The following is a 19,639-nucleotide window of genomic DNA, read 5'->3' as shown; positions in this document are numbered from 1 at the left end:
CCCCTCTGGGGTCTTTGGGGGCTGTTGGGCTTTGGGAGGTCAGGCTGGCCCCTGTCCGGGTCCCCCGCCCCTCTGGGGCCTTTGGGGCTGTTGGGGCCTCCATGGGTCAGGCTGGCCCCCCATCTGGGTCCCCCACCCCTCTGAGGTCTTTGGGGGCTGTTGGGGCTTTGGGAGGTCAGTCTGGCCCCTGTCCGGGTCCCCTGCCCCTCTGGGGTCTTTGGGGACTGTTGGGGCTTTGGGAGGTCAGTCTGGTCCCCCGTCTGGGTTCCCCACCCCTCTGAGGTCTTTGGGGGCTGTTGGGCTTTGGGAGTCCTGGCTGGCTCCTGTCCGGGTCCCCCGCCCCTCTGGGGCCTTTGGGGCTGTTGGGGCCTCCATGGGTCAGGCTGGCCCCCCATCTGGGTCCCCCACCTCTCTGAGGTCTTTGGGGGCTGTTGGGCTTTGGGAGTCCTGGCTGGCTCCTGTCCAGGTCCCACACCCCTCTGGGGCCTTTGGGGGTGTTGGGGCCTCCGTGGGTCAGGCTGGCCCCCTGCCCTGGTCTGAGTCAGCATCATTCCCCCAGATCTTTGATATCTACGTGGTCACAGCTGACTACCTGCCCCTGGGGGCCGAGCAGGACGCCATCTCGCTGCGGGAGGGCCAGTACGTGGAGGTGTTGGACTCGGCCCACCCACTGCGCTGGCTTGTGCGCACCAAGCCCACCAAGTCCAGCCCCTCGAGGCAAGGCTGGGTGTCCCCTGCCTACCTGGACAAGCGGCTCAAGGTACTGGACGGCTGGGGTGGGGTCCTGGGATTGTCGTCCCCTGTGAGGCCAGAGCCGAGGCCACCTGCCCCCCTCCCCCATTTTCTCACCAGCTGTCACCTGAGTGGGGGCCCACGGAGGCCCCCGAGTTCCCGGGGGAGGCCGTGTCTGAGGATGAATACAAGACAAGGCTGAGGTGAGGGTCCGGCAGGTGGGGGCGTGAGCGGCTTTGTGGTGGTGGTCACGGGATGGTGGTGGGGGTGCCTCCCTCTACCACTCTACCAGGCTCTTTCTGACAACGGGGGGCGGGCTGTGCGGGGGGCTTCGCTAGCCTTTGGGTCTCTCCTCACCTCATCCTCTCCCAGCTCCATCATCCAGGAGCTGCTGAGCTCCGAGCAGGCCTTTGTGGGCAAGCTGCAGTTCCTCCAGGACCACCACATTCAGCACCTGGAACGATGCCCCCACGTGCCCACGGCCGTGGCCAGCCAGAAGGCAGTCATCTTCCGCAACGTGCAGGACATCAGTCATTTCCACAGCAGGTGGGCGGGCCCGCGGGCGTGCGCACATGCATGCCAGCCGCACGCGTGCATGCCCACATTCACACGCACACTCCTGCACGGGTGGGCACGAGTGGGCACGGCTGCATGAACCTGCACTTCCTTGCATGCAGGCACACAGATGCACATGCCCCCCCACACACCCGTAGCCCCCGCAGCCCAGCGCACTCAGTTCCAAGTAGCCATGCAGCCCAGCCCTGGGGGTAGCCTGTTCCGTCCCAGAGCTGAGGCCTCACCCGCCCCTGCCCACCATGTCCTCTACTGCAGCTTCCAGCAGGAGCTGCAGAACTGTGACACAGACGACGATGTGGCCATGTGCTTCATCAAGAACCAGGAGGCCTTTGAGAAGTACCTGGAGTTTCTGGTGGGCCGCGTGCAGGCCGAGTCTGCGGTGGTCAGCACGGCTGTGCAGGACTTCTACAAGGTGCCCCCCAGCCCGCGCCCCGCGGCTCACTGAGAAAAGCAGAGCCCCCGGAGCCCCGTGCTCCCCTTCAGATGGTGACACAGCGGGGCAGGGGTGCTGGGGAGGAGGGCGGTGCGTGCGCGTGTGCGTGTGCGTACGCGCGTGTGCGCAGCGGGGCAGGGTGCAGGTGGCGGGGGAGGAGAGTGGTGCGCGCGTGTGCGTGTGAACGCGCGCGCACCCCAATGCCCCCGCCCCCCCCCCCCCCCCCCCCCCCCCCTGGCGTGTCCCCAACCCCGCCCCGCGGCTCCCACAGAAATACACGGAGGAGGTGCTGTCCGCAGCGGACCCATCGCAGCCGCCCCCACCACCCCTGCAGCACTTCCTGGAGCGGCCAGTGCAGCGCATCCAGCAGTACCAGGCCCTGCTCAAGGTAGGGGTGCGCGCCAGGCCCCCTCCCCGGCCTCGTCGCTTGGCAGCGGGGAACGCGGCCTGACGCTGTGCCCCCCAGGAGCTGATCCGCAACAAGGCGAGGAACGGGCAGAACTGTGCACTGCTGGAGCAGGCCTACGCGCTCGTGTCGGCCCTGCCGCAGCGCGCCGAGAACCAGCTGCACGTGTCACTCATGGAGAACTACCCAGGCACCCTGGAGGCCCTGGGCGAGCCCATCCGCCAGGTCGGGACGGGGACATGGGCGGGGCGCCTGGGCAGGGCCGCGGGGGGGCGGGGGGGTGCTAGGCTGGTGCTGACTGCTCCCTGCAGGGCCACTTCATCGTGTGGGAGGGGGCGCCGGGCGCGCGGATGCCCTGGAAGGGCCACCACCGCCACGTCTTCCTGTTCCGCCACCACCTGGTTGTCTGCAAGACCAGAAGGGATTCCCGCACCGACACCTTCAGTTACGTCTTCCGGAACATGATGAAGGTGCGCGTGCGCCCTGGGGGCGGGCGGGCGGAAGCCTGTGTCCAGACAGTCAGCCTGCATTCCCTGCCCCCCACAGCTGAGCAGCATCGACCTGAACGACCGGGTGGAGGGTGACGACCGTGCCTTCGAGATCTGGCACGAGCGGGAGGACTCGGTGCGCAAGTACCTGCTGCAGGCGCGCACGGTCATCACCAAGAACTCGTGGGTGAAGGAGGTCTGCAGCATCCAGCAGCGCCTGGCCCGGCCCGTGTGGCGTGAGTGCTCCTCCCCTGGCAGGCGGGGAGGTCACACTCGGCACCTGAGCCTTTCTGGCCCCCCAAGCCTCAGCCCCGTGTCCCAGGCCCAGGACGCACAAAGGGTAGGCTCCATCTGGGGCACAGTCAGCTCAGCCTCTCGCGAGCCTGCGCTGGGCTGTAGGGCTGACCCTGACCTGAGTGCAGGGAAGCCTCAGGGTTCACACAGGGGCCCCCCCGGCACAGGACAGGTGCCCAGATTGTGTTAGGGACGGGAAGGGCCACCTGAACGGAAGGTCGAAAGGGGCGGTGTCTGTAACAGCCGTGCCCTTGGACGCTGGGTCTTCTGAGCAAGGACATGGGGGCACTGCCGTCCCACCCACCAGGAGCTCAGAGTCTGTGCGTGTGTCTGCCCAGATCCCCCAGATTTCGAAGAGGAGCTGGCGGACTGCACAGCAGAGCTGGGCGAGACCGTGAAGCTGGCCTGCCGTGTGACGGGCACCCCCAAGCCCGTTGTCAGCTGGTACAAAGGTAGGCTGCTGCAGACGGAGGGATGTGGACACTGCACCCGCAAGAGCCTTCCAGAGGGAACTGGGCCTGGTCGGGGGCCCTCAGGGGGCACGAGGGACGGGCATCCTCTCCCAGTGGCTGTTGACTCTGCCTGGCTGGGAGCACAGCTAGACGAGGTGGTTCAGAGCAGGGGGTGTGCCCCCGTGATTCAAACGCAGTGACCCTGTCCCCTCCAGATCTCGTTCCTTGGCTGTCTTGTTGGACGAGTCTGTCCCGAGGGCTAGCACCCCATTCCAGGTACCAGGGACGCAGCGGCAAAGAGGCCCCGCCCAAGGGTGCTGGCCGTGTAGGGGGCTAGACTGATGGCAAACCAGTGGACAAACAAAGTGGGGAGGTGGTGTGGCCAGCCAGAGAAATGAGGAGGATGGAGGGTTAGCTGACAGGCCTCTCTGGCAGATGCACAGGAGCTCTGGGGGGCCAGCCAGGTGGCCAGGAGAGGGCAGGGTGGACTCTGAGGCCCGCCCTGTGGTAGGGTCTCAGGTTTGGCTCTGGATGTGATGGGAGCCACAAAGTTCGGGGGTCCCCAATTCTGACATCAGTTGCTGTTTGGGGTCCCCTGGACCATCCTTGCTTCTGACACAACTGCCATTTGGGGATCCCCAGGGCCACCCCCCATTCTGACACCAGCTGCTGTTTGGGGGTCCCCAGGACCATCCTCGCTTCTGACTCAACTGCCGTTCAGGGTCCCCAGGGCTGCCCCCAGTTCTGACCCAACTACCATTTGGGGGTCCCCAGGGCCACCCCCAGTTCTGACAGCAGCTGCTGTTTGGGGGCCCCCTTGGCCACCCCCAGTTCTGACGCCCAGTTTGGGGGTCCCACGACCAGCTGTGGGTTCAGTGAATTGCTAGAAGGACTCACAGAACTCAGCAGAGTGTGCACTCAGGGTCTGGCTTATTGCAGGAGCAGGAAGAGGTGCATGGGGAGGTTTCCAGTTGGGTGTCCAGGCGGGGTCCTGGTGTCCCTCTGCCCTCCCCTCCGGTGGAGTCCTGCAGACCTCATGTCTGTCCCACGTGGATGCGTAGCAGTGCAGTCCAGCCCCCCGGGGACGCTCCTCTGAGCCTTGTGTCTGGGGCACCTGTTGGGGGGTCGCTCACGCAGGCACAGCTGACGTCTGTTACAGACTCTGCAGAGCTCAAGCCGCTGCCATGTGGCCCTAAGCCCCAAACCTAAATCACCACAGATGGGGTCCAAGGCCCCCAGGTAAACCAAGACACTCTTACTGGGGGTCACTTGGGCTGGCCTGGGCTGGCAAGTCGGTTTCCAGGGCTCCAGTGCAGCCCAAATACCCGAATCCAGCCCTGGTCTTGAAGGAGCCGTCCCAGGGTGGTCAGGCCCTGGGGGCATTTGTGTGTCCCTCCTGGTTAAGGACAGGGCTGCTGAGGACACCTGGGGGCGTTGCCAGGCCTTCCCTGGGTCCCACGGTCAGAGCCACAGGCCGGAGCCGGTGGACACAGCAGCTGGTGTCCAGTGGCAGTTTGGGCGAGCCCCCTCCTCTGCCCTGGGGTCTTCTTCTGGAAGGAGGCCCCCCTGCCCCCACGTCCTGGGGTCTGGGAGGTCCCTCCCGGCTGCTCCCGCCCACCCCCCCGCACAGAACCTGGGAGTGCGCCTGCCCATCCCACGATCCCCTCATGGCCAGACCTGTGCCTGGGACGGCCAATCCAGGGCAGTTCAGAGAGTTGCCTGGAAGCAAGAACAAGCCCCCGGGACCACCCTGCTTCTGACCAGGCTGCCCCCAGGAAGGCGAGCCGGCCGGGCCGTGTCTGTATCCGAGGGGAAAGGAGGGCACACCTCACCCTGGAGCGGTCGGGTGGGGAGTCCTCTGCCCCTTCAATGCTGTCAGCGCCCTGGAGGGGAACACTTGTGTCTGCGGACAGCTGTGTGTCCGGTGACCAAACTGCCCTCCTGAGGGGTGGAGGGGAGGAAGTGTGAGGGTCGGCAGATGCTGACACATGGCGTCACAGTACAGGCAAGAGCCGCTGTGCCCCAAAGCAGCGTCATGGTGGGAGAGCCCACAGGGAGCCCCCCGAAGACTGCGATCTGCCAGGATGAGGAGCACGCCCCGTGCGATGGGGCCCCACCATGGACTCAGAGCATCATCCCTCTGGGCATGGTCTCAGGCGGCATGCTGTGCAGGAACCCTGCTATGAGCCTACTTTCCAAGGCCACACGGTGGGCCCAGAGGTCTGGGGAAAGGGACAGGACCCGGTCAGTATGACCAGCCGGGCTCCCCACCAGGGGTCTGTGCTCCAGGGGTGGCCCCCCCATCACTGCCCCCAGACTGCGACCCCCCAGGCAGGCCAGCCTCCTGTCACTGGCAGGGCACCCTCCGTGACAGCGCTGCCTTCCTTTGCAGATGGGAAGCCAGTGGAGGTGGATCCCCACCACATCCTCATTGAAGACCCCGATGGCTCGTGTGCCCTCATCCTGGACAACCTGACTGGCGTGGACTCCGGCCAGTACATGTGCTTTGCGGCCAGTGCCGCCGGCAATGCCAGCACGCTGGGCAAGATCCTGGTGCAAGGTGAGCCCACCCTGGGAGGGAGGCCGGCGTAGGAGGCATCCGGACCCCACTCCACCTCAGTGGCCCCGTTGGGGGGCACAGGTCTGCGGGTGGACTGCCGATGACGTCTGGGGCACTCATGAGTGGGAGTAGGCTCCTGCTCCATCATGGTGTCTGTGTCTGTTTCCCTTACCCTGCTCTGTGGCCCCACAGTACCCCCACGATTTGTGAAAAAGGTCCGGGCAGTTCCTTTTGTGGAGGGAGAGGATGCGCAAGTCACCTGCACCATTGAAGGTGCCCCACACCCTCAGATCAGGTGGGCTGGGCAGCTTGCACCCGGGGCACGGGAGGGGAGGTAGGCGGCAAGCTGGCTGCCTGAGGGGTGGGCTAATCCTGATGCTAAACATGGCTCCCGCTGCAGGGAAGGCAACACCTGCTGGAGGTTGGGTGGGTGGTGTCAGGAGCACGTGGGTTCTGGATGGAAGTCTGATCCTGCAGGGTGGGCAAGAGGAGAGTCTCCAGTGGAGGAACCTGGGGAGGCCCTCCTCACCCCCTGGGTTTGGCTGCAGGTGGTACAAGGATGGGGCCCTGATAACGCCCAGCAGCAAGTACCGAACCCTGAGTGAGCCCCGCAGTGGTCTGATGGTGCTGGAGATCCTGACAGCCAGCAAGGACGACCTGGGCCATTATGAGTGCGAGGTGAGGTGGGCAGGCACAGGGGACCTACCTCGGGGACCACCATCACCCAGGATCCCTGAACCATGACGAGGGAGGGGACACCTGGCCCACCATCACCCAGTGTCCCTGATGAGGGAGGCACCCCAGGCGAACCATCACCCAGTGTCCCCGATGAGGGAAGAACCCCAGGCCAACCATCACCCAGTGTCCCCGATGAGGGAGGAACCCCAGGCCAACCATTACCCAGGCTCCCTGATGAAGGAGGGACCCCCAGACCTACCATCACCCAGTGTCCCCAATGAAGGAGGGACCCTAGACCTACCATCACCCAGTGTCCCCGATGAGGGAGGAACCCCAGGCCAACCATTACCCAGGCTCCCTGATGAAGGAGGGACCCCAGACCTACCATCATCCAGTGTCCCCAATGAAGGAGGGACCCTAGACCTACCATCACCCAGTGTCCCCGATGAGGGAGGGGACCCTAGGCCCACCATAACCCAGTGTCCCCAATGAGGGAAGGACCCCAGACCTACCAATCACCCAGTGTCCCCAATGAGGGAGGGTCCCCAGACCAACCATCACCCAGGCTCCCTGATGAAGGAGGGACCCCAGACCCACCATCACCCAGTGTCCCCAGTGAAGGAGGGACCCCTGGCCCACCATCATCCAGTTTATAGTGAGATTGGGACCTATAGTGAGGTTGGGACCCCCAGCCCATCACCCAGTGTCTATGGCAAGAACAGAGACCTGGGCGGGAGCTCTGTGTGCCATCCTTTCTACCAAAGCCACCTGTCCACCTGCAGGGCCAGTGGTGGTCTGTGGAAGGTGTGTGTAGGTTGTGGCTCTTCCTGGCTACCAGCCTCCTCTGTGTGGTTGCTGCTGGTAGCTTGGGTTGGGCTAGGTGGGGCCTGCCTCCCCCGGCAGCTCCTGGGGAGGCACACACACCAGAGTTAGCTCTGGACCCACACTCTCTGATTCTGTTACTACTAGCCACACATGTGATTTGAGTTGAAATCAGTTATTTAACTGTAGGTAAGGATTTGGTTCTGTTTTCGCTGCTCAGGGCCCACATGGCCACCACACTGAACTGTGCAGATAGTGTCCCCACCACCTAGGAAACCCCTGGGTCATGCTGGGTCTGTGTGGGGACCTTTCTTCTGTGGCAGGCTCTGTGGCTCTGGGACACAGCCAGGGAGGGCCCTCCATGTTAGAGATGGCCTCAACGGTCCCAAGGGAGCCACTGGCTCTAAGCGCGCTCTGCCATCCGTCCTACAGTTGGTGAACCGGCTGGGCTCTGCGAGGGGCGGGGCAGAGCTGTGCATGCAGAGCCCTGCTGTGCGGGCCCAGGAACAGCTTCACAGGGAGCAGCTTGCAGCCATGGAAGGTAAATGCTACTGTGGGGCCAGGCTGGGGGGAAACCAGCAGCCTTTCCAGTTAGGGTGTGCTTCCTGGAGGGAAGGGCAGTGAGGGCTGAGGAAGGGGTCTGGCTGGGAGAGATGGAGATGCAGAGGCCATGGCTCAAGGGCTGGTTCCCAGCCCCCTACCGGGGCAGCGTGAGGTGAGCCTTGAGCCCAGAGCTTTGGCAAGGCTGGAGGGCAGCCCTGGGGGGTCCTGCGTCCTGCTTACCATCCCTGGGGCAGTAATGAGTATGTAGAGAGGCCAGGCCTGGGCCCAGCAGGCTGCTGGGTAGTGGCCAGCAAGACATCATAATAGGCAGCAGGAATGTTGTGGAGGACGGCTCTGTGGGAGACGTGCTGAGTGCAGAGCACCAGCTGCTGGGTCCCAGCTTGGCTCCCAGGAGAGGGAGTGATGTCAGGGGCCTGGTACTTCCACACTGGGTTGAGCTGTTCATCGAAAAATCAGAATGCTGTGGCTCTACCTCCCTAGCCTGGCCTGGGGGGGTTTCTGCGGTCCTGGGATGGGTCTTACGAAGGGGAGATGTGCACCTGGGTGGGAGGTGAAGGGTGGGCAGCAGGATACCTCATGCCTCCACTCACATCTGAGTCTAGGGTTCCAGCTGTGCACAGCCGAAGAATGGCCAGGATGGGAAGGGAGGAAGCTGGCATCTGTCCTGGGCCTGCTCAGTCAGAGAGCAGCCTTATGATGCCTGCAGGGCAGGCTGCAGCTCCAGGGACAGCTTCTTCCAGTCTGGGTTGCCCCACCTAGAAGGGGCTACCTTGTCAGTTGATGAGCCTCCTGTCCCTAGAGGCATGCAGGCAGAGGCTGGATCAATACCTGGTGGAGCTGTAGCTCTCACAGTAGGTCGGAGTGGAATACATGTCCTCCCAAGTCCTGAGTGTTGGCTTCTGTGACGCCTTGGGCTAATGGATCCAGTCCATCCTGAAGCCCAATGTCCAGGGGCCTCTATCTGTATGGACCCTCCCAGAGTCAGCCTACCTGGCATCTGGAGCTCGACCTCACAGCCTTGATGCCTTCCACAGCCATCACAGAGTGATGGTCCTTGTTCCTGCCCCCACCCCCAGAGGGCCCTGTGGTGTCTGCAGGCACCTGCACTTCCTGCCATATGGCGTCTTATGTTGGGGAGGTGCTGAGCAAGGACTTCAGCACTCCTTCTCGGGCTGGCGACAAGCGTGTCCTACAGAGGCATTCACTTCATTGTTATGATGGGTCACTTTCTGTCAACGTCTCATGGCTGTGAAGTCTGGAAGAGGGGCAGCCCTCTGATACCAGAAACATGGCACCTCACATCCAAGAAAGCCAGTCCTCACAGACCCAGGAGTTGGAGCCCGCCGCCTCCTGCTTCCTAACCCTATCCTGCCGCTTCATCTTTAACCCGGTGGCTCCACAGCCAGAACAGCGCCAGCTGGCCTTGTGGGGTGGGTGCTGCCCCCTCGCTTTTGGAACTGCACTGGGCCAGGAGCCCTGCTTCGCACGGCTGCACTGCTCCGATGGCTGCCAGTATTCACCGGGGCTTAGAGCCCATCAGGTGGCAGGTCAGGTCAGGAACAAAGGCACCAGGAATGTAGCAGCCAAGACATTCCCTGAGCACCACTCCTCAGAGCAGCAGGACAGGAAGTCCAATCGGGAGGGTGAGGGAAGGAGCTCTAGGTTCTCCTACTATTCTGCACGCAGGATGTGGACTGCAGGTGGCAAACAGGCTGGCTCTCTCTGGACCCAACTTAATCCAAACACACAAGGCCTTTTGGCTGGATCCCATCCTCTCTCCCAGGGGGCGACCCTCCGGGAGGCAGCTGACAAACACACACATGCACATACATACATATGTGTGTGCACACACATACACAAGTAAATGAGGCTCTCAAGGGCCGTATAGACACAGCTGGTACCTTTAGTTCACATGCACCCAATCCGAGACAAGTTTGAAATACTCTTGGTTATCTAAGGGAAATCCTTTCTCTATATGGCAGCAAAGCCTAAAATCCCATACACTGGAAGCCAGAGTGCTGTGTGCTGCAGGCCTTGCCACCTGACTTTTCTGAGCATCCCACTCAGCTTTGTCCCCAGGATGGCAAGAGGGACTCTTGAGATCTGAGGGTACTGGTGTGTGCTGGACTGCCTGTTGTGCAGCAAGGTGTGGCTGGGAGGGGCATCTCCATGGTAAGCCTGGCCATGCCCAGAAGCTGCAGAGGAAGAGGCCTCAGGATGGGTGAGAACAGGTGCTGCCTGGTCCCAGACAAGTCCTGTCCTGTCTCCGGGACTCAGGCCCTCCATCTGCTGACTCCAAAGAGATGGAAAGCTAGGGCAATCAAGGCAGTTGAGTTTATGGGGAGCTTCTATGGAAAGACCTAGGTTTCCTTGCTCATTTAGAGCTCAGGACCCTGTCCAGGTGTCTCTGGTTGCTCCTGATGGGATTTCCATGGCCTCATGGTACAGAGCTCAGATATGCCATCTCTAGGAACTCCAGTGTCCCTTTCCCCTGGAGAGATACCTTTAGTCTTTAGGATTTTTAATAAAATAGGCACCAGCCATCCCAATCCCAGTTTGGCTCACATGGGCCTTTCCTTCCCCCCACCTCTAGCCTTCAATTTCTGTCTGAGAAGTGGGACCTCAGGTTTGACAAATTCACAGGGCTCCCTGGGCACATGGGCTGAAGAAGGAGCTGGGATTTCTGCATGGGCAGCCTAGACGGGGTCCCTACTCTTGCTGCAGTCCCTGAAAGACCCTCATTTCCTCATATGGGACCCACTGATGTCACACTTGCTCATCCCCCGGCCACTCAGAGCAGGCACTGTCATCTCCGTGTTAAAGATGACAGAACTGAGATTCCAACGTGACAGGCAGATCAGGCAGGGCTTGGAAACAGTGCTCCGAAGCCGAGCAGGTTACTGTACTGCCATGGCCACTCAAATGGCTCAGCACCTGAGCGCTGGCTGATCTGTAACCCTCGCTATTCCGACTGTTTTCTTTGTAGTCACTGAGCAGGAGACTAAAGTCCCCAAGAAAACCGTCATCATGTAAGTGCAGGCGTGTTCCTAACCTTCCTTCTGACTGCAGTGCTCCCTGCATGCCCACTAACCCACGTGGACCTTGTCCGTGTGACCTGTCCACCCGCTTGTTTAACTGCCTGCTCACATGGCCTTTGCTCACCATGCAGACTGCCAGCACTTTGCAGATGCCACCAAGGGGACCCACCTTCCCCTGGGGCCTTGGCTACTTTCACACTAAACAGCTCTCTCTTCCAGGGTCTCTATGGCTCCAGTGGCTCCACAGGGTAGACTTACACTGCATACTTCACAGCAGCTCACTCAGGGCTTAGGCCCAGAATCACGTCAGTTAATTTGGAGCTGGGACCAAGAGCTGCTTCCCACAGTGGGCTAGAGGGAATATTCTACTCCTCAAACCTTAGGATCTAGGGCAGTTTTGTCCGACAGAGCTTTCTGTCATGCTGGAAATACTCTATATTTATGATGCCCACTACAAGAACAGGCACTAGCCACAAGTGGCTACTGAGTATTTAAAATGTGTCAAGTGCAACCGAAGAACTGAATTCTAGATTTTACTTATTCTCATTAACTTGCATTTAATTAAAATAGTGTAACCCTGGTGGGCAGCACAGCTCTAGGGCCCTTAAAGATCTCCAATCCCAACCCTAGCATTAGGGAGATGCGGAAACTCAGGTTAGGGAAGAGGTTTGCTCAGGATGGTTCATGATTGAAAGCCAGCAGGTATCCCATTTCCCCGGTGCCACGCCCATTGTCCCCTTTTTATTAGGTGCCTTCAAGGCTGGGGTTGTTGCTGATTAAATAACACAAGAGGTCTGGAACCGAGTAAGCCCACAGAAGGCAGAGTTGATTTTCACCTGGATGATCCAGTAGGAGGTGTCTGCAGGTGGAGATTGTGTAAAAGTTTGTGGCAGCCAGGAGGCAAGAAAGACTGGTCTAAGACCAGATGACTGGGAAGCTCCTGTTGGTTCCTCATGGGCCTATGACCTCCTAAAGGGGCCTGCAGTTGGCCAAGTTTTGGAGAACGCTATCACCAGACATTTGGTCAGATCCTGGATTAACCCTTCCTCAACTTCCTCCCTCCTCCCCCAAGGCATATTGCTGCCCACAGTACATGGGGCAGTAGTAAGCATTCCTGGAGGCATGCAACTGTGCCAGAGCTATACACAGAATAACTCTACGTTTCGTCTACAAAGGAAGCATTTTTATTATTTACATCTTACAGATGACAAAATGGAGAAACAGAGACAGGGCCAGGCTGCCTCATCAGTAAGACTTCAGAGAGGACTCACACCTGGGGCAGCCGGACTAGGGGACTCGAGAGGCATCCTGAAGTCCAGTCTATTCCAGGCTTAGGGAGGTACCAACACACACCCTGTGTTGCTGGAGGAACTCAGCAGGAGGAATTGTGCCAGGCATCTCTCCCAAGGGCACACCACAGAGTAGGGACTCAGGGTACACAGGGAGGAAAAAGGGCTTGGAGAGAGACCCCTGCCACCTGGCAGTCCCACCTGCTGTCCTGGGAGCCTCAGTGCAGGATGCCCACATGCCTTCATGGGGGCAGTAATGAGCTCAACACAGGGAGGCATTTAGGAGGCATGACCCCAGTTTCCACAGGACTGACTGTCCTGCCTTGGTGAACTGAAGAGGCATGAGGCCAGCAGATGGACCTGGCCCAAGCTCCCATGATATGTGGGCAGGCTCCGACCCAGGGACAAGCCTAGTGTTCCCAAGCCTGGGCATGAGGCCGGAAGGCAGTCCTGTGATTTTTGATTAGGCCATGCCTCTAAGCCTCAGTTCCCCCATCAGTTGAGTGGGGTGTAGCATTTCCTTCTTACCTGCTGAGGGCTGAGGAGGCAGAGCGTATAATTGCTGTGTACCCCAAGGGGTAGCACACATTTCTGGGCCCATTCCTGGGGGTATATGCTCCTGGATGGAGCCCTGAGTTGGATAAAAGCTGAATGAGAGAGAGAGAGCACGAGCCTGCCTTAGTCATAGCAGGCAGGTGACGACAGCATTGAGCTGTCACCACATGCGTGCCTCAGTCCAAGAGAAAATGCAGGTCCCAGGGTCCAGGAGAGTTGTGAGTTCCCCAGGGTCTGTGTGTTACTCAGCACATCCCTGCTCCCTGATACTGCCTGATACTGATTGTACCCACAGCACCCGCCAAGGTCAGGGGCACAGGGTGGCAGAGGGGTCCTGGGGCTGACTGGTGGACTTCTGAATCATGGCCCTGGGCATGTGTGCAGCCTTCTCAGCCTCGTGGTCCACACTTGCAAAAGGAGGTCAGACTCATCCCCCAAGGCTGCTGCAAAGTCCCTGGCCAGTACCTGATGTTCACCCATATGCAACTGGCCTTGTGTTCTGCCTCCTCTTCTCCTTCCTGCCCACTCCCATTTAGGTGGAAGGGGCCCAGGAAGAGGAAGTGCTTGTCTGAAGTCACACAGCCAGTGACAGCCAAGCCATGCTCAGAGCCGGGTATTCTTGCTGGGTTTCACACCCCCAGAAGAACAGATCAGGAGCACAAGCAGCAAGATCAGGGCTCTGACAACACCCCTGGACCTAGGATCAGCTGCCAACCTATCTCCAGCTGAGGACCATTGAGGCTCCTGCCCTCTGAGAGCTCACTGGGGTCATCCCCCATGATACAAAGCACAAAGCACTCATGGGATAGACAAGGAAGGCCACATGGCTGTGTCCCTGCATCCCTGTCCATTAGTTCTGCGAGGAGCATTGGCATCTCCAAAAGAAGGTGGCCATAAATGGAGGAGAGACACAGGTGGAGACATTGTGAACCAGACTTGGTCTGGGGTTTGGAGGTGCACTGTGATGAGGCGTGGGTCTCCCTTGTTGCCTCAACTCTTATTTTGAGATCTGCACACTGGAGCCTGAGTTGGTCAGATGAGGCTTTGTGCTTTGTTCCATTGGTGCTCTGGCTAGAGGTTCCAGAGGGCGGGCTCAAGCACACATGTAGGAATTTGTTTTGCAGTGTCACCAATTGCTCACTACACTAACCTGATCACTCACATGGCCCCTGCATGTGCTGATGGCGTGGGCAACGGGCAAGGGTACAGGTCTCTGTGCACATTTCCTCTTGGCCCTCTCCCTGCAGAGAGGAGACCATCACCACCGTGGTGAAGAGCCCTCGTGGCCGGCGCCGGTCCCCCAACAAGTCCCCCTCCCGCTCGCCTTCCCGCCGCACTGCCAGCCCGCCCAGGCCAGGCCAGTTGGCCTCCGAGCTGCTGTACTCACCAGGGGCCAGCCAGCCCTGCAGGCCTGAGGTGGAGCCAGGCTGGAGACCTACTGTACCCACACTGTATGTGACGGAACCTGAGTCCCACACGCCGGGCCTGCCCCAGGGCACGAGGCCCCAGCCCAAGTGGGTAGAGGTCGAGGAGACCATTGAAGTCAGGGTGAAGAAGACGGGCTCCAGGGGTGCATCCCCTGCCAGAGAGGCTCCTGACAGCTCTGCAGGGCTTCTCTTCACGCTGCCTGGTGGGACCCCCATAGGAGATCCCAATGCAAACAACTCCAACAACAACCTACTGGCCCAGGAGCCGCAGGCCCAGGGCAGGGCACTGGTCAGCACTGGAGAGCCTCTCATCTTCTGCATGGACACAGGGCCAGAGGAGACCTGTGAGCCGTTCCCTCCCCAGGCGGCTGAAGAGGAAACCCCCGTGGAGGAGGTGGAGGAGGTGGAGGGAGGAGGTGCCCTCCTGATGGAGGAGCCCCTGGGCACCAACAGCCTTTGGGGCCGTGACCCCAAGATCCTCACACATGATGGCCGAGTGCTGACGCTGGCTGACCTGGAGGATTACGTGCCCCGGGAGGGGGAGACCTTCGGCTGCCATGGCCCTGTGCCCAGCACTTCTGACGACCCACCCTGCGAGGTCTCTGTGCTCCAGAGAGAGATCAGCGAGCCCACGGTGGGGCAGCCTGTCCTGCTCAATGTGGGGCGTCCTCTGGGCCCTCGAAACCCACCTAGCTTTTTCAGTCGCCGGGAGGCGTCTCCCTTGGGACCTCAGGTCCTCGGCCCCGCGGGAGTCTCCTTCTGTATGCAGGAAGCCCGGGCTGGGGGCGCTGCGTCCTGGAAGCCGTCCTTCTGCATCCAGGTCCAGAGGTCTGCAGACAGCGGCCAGAGCAGCTTCAAAACGGAGGTTAACACCCAGACGGTCAGCTTTGGGACGGTGGGCGAGACCGTCACCCTGCACATCTGCCCGGATGGGGACAAGGCCCCTGGCCCCGCCCAGGGCTGAGGCCGTGAGCAGCAGGTGCCTGGCTGCCAGGCCCCGTGGCTTCCTGGAGGAAACCAGCGCTCCATGGACACACGTGTGCTCTGATCCTCTCCCTAACTCTCCAAGAACTCAGGGCTGGAGCCTGCTCGCCCCTCTCTCCCCAGGCTCTTGCTACCTCATGGGGCCTGGTCCAGCTGAAGGCACCGTGCCCAGACCTGGCGTCTCAGAAAGTACAGAAGGCGGAGGGACTCACAGACTGCAGCTCTGGGCTTGGGGCTCTAGACGCAGGTCAGGGACTCTGCATCTGTCCTGCCGCATTCATGAGGCCAGGCTGCCAGGTGGGCCCTGCCTGCTTCAGGCTGGGGTCCCAGTCTCCCTCTCACTGGGGAGCTCCCCAGCCACATCTTCACTATGAATGTTTCTCTTGGCCTCCGGGAGGCCTGTGCAGGGCCTAGCCCTACAGGAACTCCTGGGCCTCTCTGCAGGGTGAACCAGGGTCTGTGCGTGGGAAGCGGCCCATCAGTGACCCCCCAATGATAATAAACTGGTTCCCTGCACTGCCTCTGTTCTGCTCTCCTGCTTCTCTGTCTGGTGGCTCCGGCGTCTTGTGGTGGAGGGCCCTGGGTCGGCACCCGGCATCAGCCTGTGGGTTCTGGCCCATTCTTGGGGTCCCTGGATGGAGGCGTGACAGCCCACAGGTTTAGCTTGCTCACATGGGCTGTGTGGCTGGTCACAGGTGCATATGCTGGGATCAGGATGGCCCATTGTGGTCGTTCCCAGCCTGCTGTGCAGTGGGGGCTGTTGGCGAGGTTGACACAGAGGGTGTTCGTGTCAGGGGTGTGCTGATGTCTTTGGACTGGGTAAGGACAAGGTGGGTTCCCCAGTGTCAGAGAGGGCAGACAGACAGCAGACTGCCCAGTTGTGTCTCTGTCCTGGAGGGCCCGAGGATACAGAAGATCGGCAAGAGAGAGGGTCTGGGGCAGGGGAGAGCTCCAGGCAGGGGCACCTGCTGGGAATGGAGTGGTGGGCATCCCTGGGCATGTGTGCGGCTGTGGTGTGGCTGTACCAAGTTACCTCCAGGTAGAAGAGGAAAACATCCTGGGAGCTGGGGGCAGAGAGCCCACATGTGGGACCGTTGGGGAGGGTTCCCTCGGGGGCTGTGTGGGAGGCTGGGGTAGGGGCCAGTGAGGATGCGGTGGCCTGGGTGGGCAGGAAGGGGCCCCTGGTCCCTGGCAGCATCAGGCTGTCCCCAGGCTTCCCTAGAGTGTGGGGCTGGGTCCACCCTGGCCTGGGTGGCCCAGTGCCCTGGGGCCTGGAGTGGGCCATGGGGTGGGGGGAAGCCAGTCCCAGGGTAGGGGTGGGTTGACCTGAGACTGAGGACAAACCAGGACAGAGGGTAGGTACCCACGCCCTCCTGTCCCCAGAGGAGCCCGCATGCTCCTGAAGGCCCTGAGTTCACTGCCTTGAGTGGGTGGGTGGGGCAGGCAGCTGGGAAGGGCAGCCTCTGAGGCTTGGGACTAAGTGTCTGGAGCCTTCTTCTGGGGCCCAGGCCACCTCTCACCCCTGCGCACTGACCTGCCTCTCTCGCAGATGCTGCTCTCCGTCCCGCAGTTGCCCTGGAGCCAGCAGACCAGGAGGGCACGGTGTGCACCAAGGCTCCAGGACCCTCCATGTGGGACCGTGCTGGCCCCAGCCCTGGCCCCGGGGGGCCACCCAAACTCCAGGACGCTGGCCCCCAGCTCCCAGGCATGGAGGATGCAGATGCACCTGGTAAGGCCCGGCGGCTTCAGGCTGACCACCTAGTGCCACCTGCTCTAGAGTCCCCCCTGTGCTGGCCCCAAGCTTGGCCACCCCAGGTATCCATCCTGTGTGGGCGAATGGGCAGGGCCCTGGGGACCGTGACATCCCAATGGCTCCATGCACTCAGCCTCAGTCTCCCCATGTGTGAAATTAGGCAGGGGAGCGGGTGCTGGGAGGTTCTTCCCCAGTACTTTTGTCCTGGGAGCCAGAGGCTTGGGTGGTCAGTCCTGGGCAGAAAGCCTGGGGGACCTGTGCTCCTGGGTAGCTGAGGGGGTGAGGAGGAGGGAAGGAGAAGTAGAGGAGGGAAGAGGGAGGAGGGAGAAGAGAGGGAGGAGAGGGAGGGGTAGACCCCCCACCACCCCGGACAGATGAGGCCCCCCAGGGCTATGCCCTGAGGCCCTGCCCCCGGAGGCTGCTGCACCTGCTGGGGCCCTGCACGCTGGCTGGCGAGGGGAGCCTCGGGGCTGGTGGCCCAGGCTAGCAGCTAGGGCAGGGCTCTGGGCTCTGTAGGGAGGTCGGGAGCCCTGGGTGTCGGGAGTGGGTGTTCCCTGTCCGTTCTTACCCACAAGGCCCTGCACCCCTGGAGCCCCGGCGCTGTCTTGTGCTGGGCCTGGAGGGTGGCAGGGGGCACGTTGTGGGGGACAGTCCCAGCTCCATCCCAGTGTCTTACTAGGCCCCTTGTCTCCTACCAGTTGAGCCCCAGAGAGTGCCACAGCCTCTCCCCCAGGAGCAGGACTCAGGGGCCCATGCCGAGGGCCAGGGACGCATCGTGCCCATCCGGTAACCTCCCTGGCGTGCTGGGTGGGGGCAGTTCATGAGAGGGACACCCCAGGGGCAGAGCACGGAGGAGAGGCGGCCCTCAGGATGAGGGGTGTTGGTGGAGCCCTCTCATTGCCCAGGGCTGGGTGTCCTCTCTGTACATCCCTTCCCGAAACATCCGCTGCCGTTCAGGGAGGGGGAGGCATGCGCCCCCATCTTGTGGTGAGGCTTGGCCGCCCGCACTCCACAAGTGTAGCAGACAGGCAGACGGCTCATCCAGCTCCATGACCACAGGATGGAGGGCACAGCCCGGCCGGGGGCAGGCACAGTGGAGCTATGGGACGTCCACAGCGAGGTGTTCACGGAGACCACCCATAGGACATACGTGTACCAGGCCAGCGACACAGCTGCCAGAAGTAGGTTACACATGTGCTCCCCATGCCCTGGGCTGCGGCCGGGGGGGGGGAGGGGCACTTGTGCGGAGGAAACTGCAGAGCCACCTGGCCTGTTCTGGCCTTGCTGTGGCCGGGGCCTCACTGCCCGTTTCCTTGCATTCCCTAAGAGGGCCATCCCTGGCAGAGGTGAGATCTCTCTCACTGGGGGTGCTGACAGGACTGAATTGGATGTTGGGTGCCCCCTTCCCCCAGCAGGGGTTAGCCCGCTCTGCATGCCCCGCCCTTGGACAGCTAGGGTCTAGGCAGGACAGACAGGTTAGATGGAAGGAAACACTCAGTGGCCATCAGGGGCCCGGGCAGAGTCAGGAGGGGATTGTCCTCATCTGGGGAGGCAGGTGCCCCGAGGGAGGATCTCAGGGCCTGGCTGCCCACCTGGGGTGTCAAGACAGGCCCAGGGTCAATGCTGGGCCACCAGGGGGTCTCTGACTGCAAGCCCCATTGACGAGTCCATGCTGGCGGGGCTGTGGTGGGCAGGGCGGGCGGCACAGACTGGGTCCCCCCCTCACAGGCTCCATCCTGCACCCCAGGGCCCCCGTCCATGCAGGTCACCATCGAAGATGTGCAGGCACAGAGGGGGAGCACAGCCCAGTTCCAGGCGGTCATTGAGGGCAACCCGCAGCCCATGGTGACCTGGTACCGGGTATGGACAGGCGCCGTGTGGGGGGCCGGGCTTGGGGAGTGTGTGGCATTCCCACCCGACAGCAAGGCGCTCACCGGAGGGCGGGACAGCCTGCCTTGCAAGGGTCTCCAGGTTGGGCTGATGGTCGCCCCACCGGCCTGTGCCCCCAGGACGATGCCCAGCTGGTGGATGGTGCCCGGCTCAGCCAGCAGCAGGAGGGGACCACCTACTCCCTGGTGCTGAGGGATGTGACCCAGCACGACGCTGGTGTCTACACGTGCCTGGCCCGCAACGCTGGCGGCCAGGTGCTGTGTAAAGCGGAGCTGGTAGTCCACGGGGGTGAGTCGGGGGATCCCTCCTAGAACCCGAGTGTCTGCTCCTTGCGGGCACGGGGGGAGGGTGGTCTGTGGCTTCTCACAGGAGGCAGCACAGGGATGCTGCTCTTGGGGGAAATGGACATCTTTACCCACACCGAGGGCTTCTCGCCCCTCGATTGCAGGAGACAGCGAGCCGGGCTCAGCGAAGCAAAGCTATCGAAGGAAACTGCGCTCCTTCTACGAGGTCAAGGAGGAAATTGGAAGGTATGGTCCAGAAACCCCGCCCCAGGAGCCGCTGCCCCGCCCCTAGTCCCCGCCCCTCAGCCCCGCCTCCCGAGTCCCCGCCCCTCAGCCCCGCCTCCCCGAGTCCCTCCCCGAGTCCCCGCCCTCAGCCCCGCCTCCCGAGTCCCCGCCCCTCAGCCCCGCCTCCCC

General features: G+C 61.8%; 1 protein-coding gene across 1 annotated transcript in view; it reads left to right on the top strand.

Annotated features, from left to right (window-relative positions):
- The window catches only part of OBSCN (obscurin, cytoskeletal calmodulin and titin-interacting RhoGEF), a 103,705-nt gene that overhangs the window by 73,967 nt on the left and 10,099 nt on the right, over positions 1-19,639 (top strand). The window contains 21 exon segments of the mRNA XM_073889930.1: positions 560-760; positions 853-935; positions 1,105-1,278; positions 1,564-1,720; positions 2,013-2,129; positions 2,208-2,372; positions 2,459-2,617; positions 2,694-2,871; positions 3,268-3,381; positions 5,774-5,941; positions 6,134-6,236; positions 6,490-6,619; positions 7,874-7,982; positions 10,992-11,034; positions 14,135-15,273; positions 16,848-17,027; positions 17,750-17,837; positions 18,111-18,232; positions 18,799-18,911; positions 19,061-19,229; positions 19,390-19,471. Of these exon segments, the coding sequence (XP_073746031.1) occupies positions 560-760; positions 853-935; positions 1,105-1,278; positions 1,564-1,720; positions 2,013-2,129; positions 2,208-2,372; positions 2,459-2,617; positions 2,694-2,871; positions 3,268-3,381; positions 5,774-5,941; positions 6,134-6,236; positions 6,490-6,619; positions 7,874-7,982; positions 10,992-11,034; positions 14,135-15,273; positions 16,848-17,027; positions 17,750-17,837; positions 18,111-18,232; positions 18,799-18,911; positions 19,061-19,229; positions 19,390-19,471 (3,794 nt within the window).

Source organism: Callorhinus ursinus, unplaced genomic scaffold (assembly GCF_003265705.2).
Source record: "Callorhinus ursinus isolate GAN/ISIS: 27379988/994484 unplaced genomic scaffold, GSC_fseal_2.0 scaffold123, whole genome shotgun sequence".
NCBI lineage: Eukaryota > Metazoa > Chordata > Mammalia > Carnivora > Otariidae > Callorhinus > Callorhinus ursinus.
This window is presented reverse-complemented; position numbering and strand designations above follow the sequence as displayed.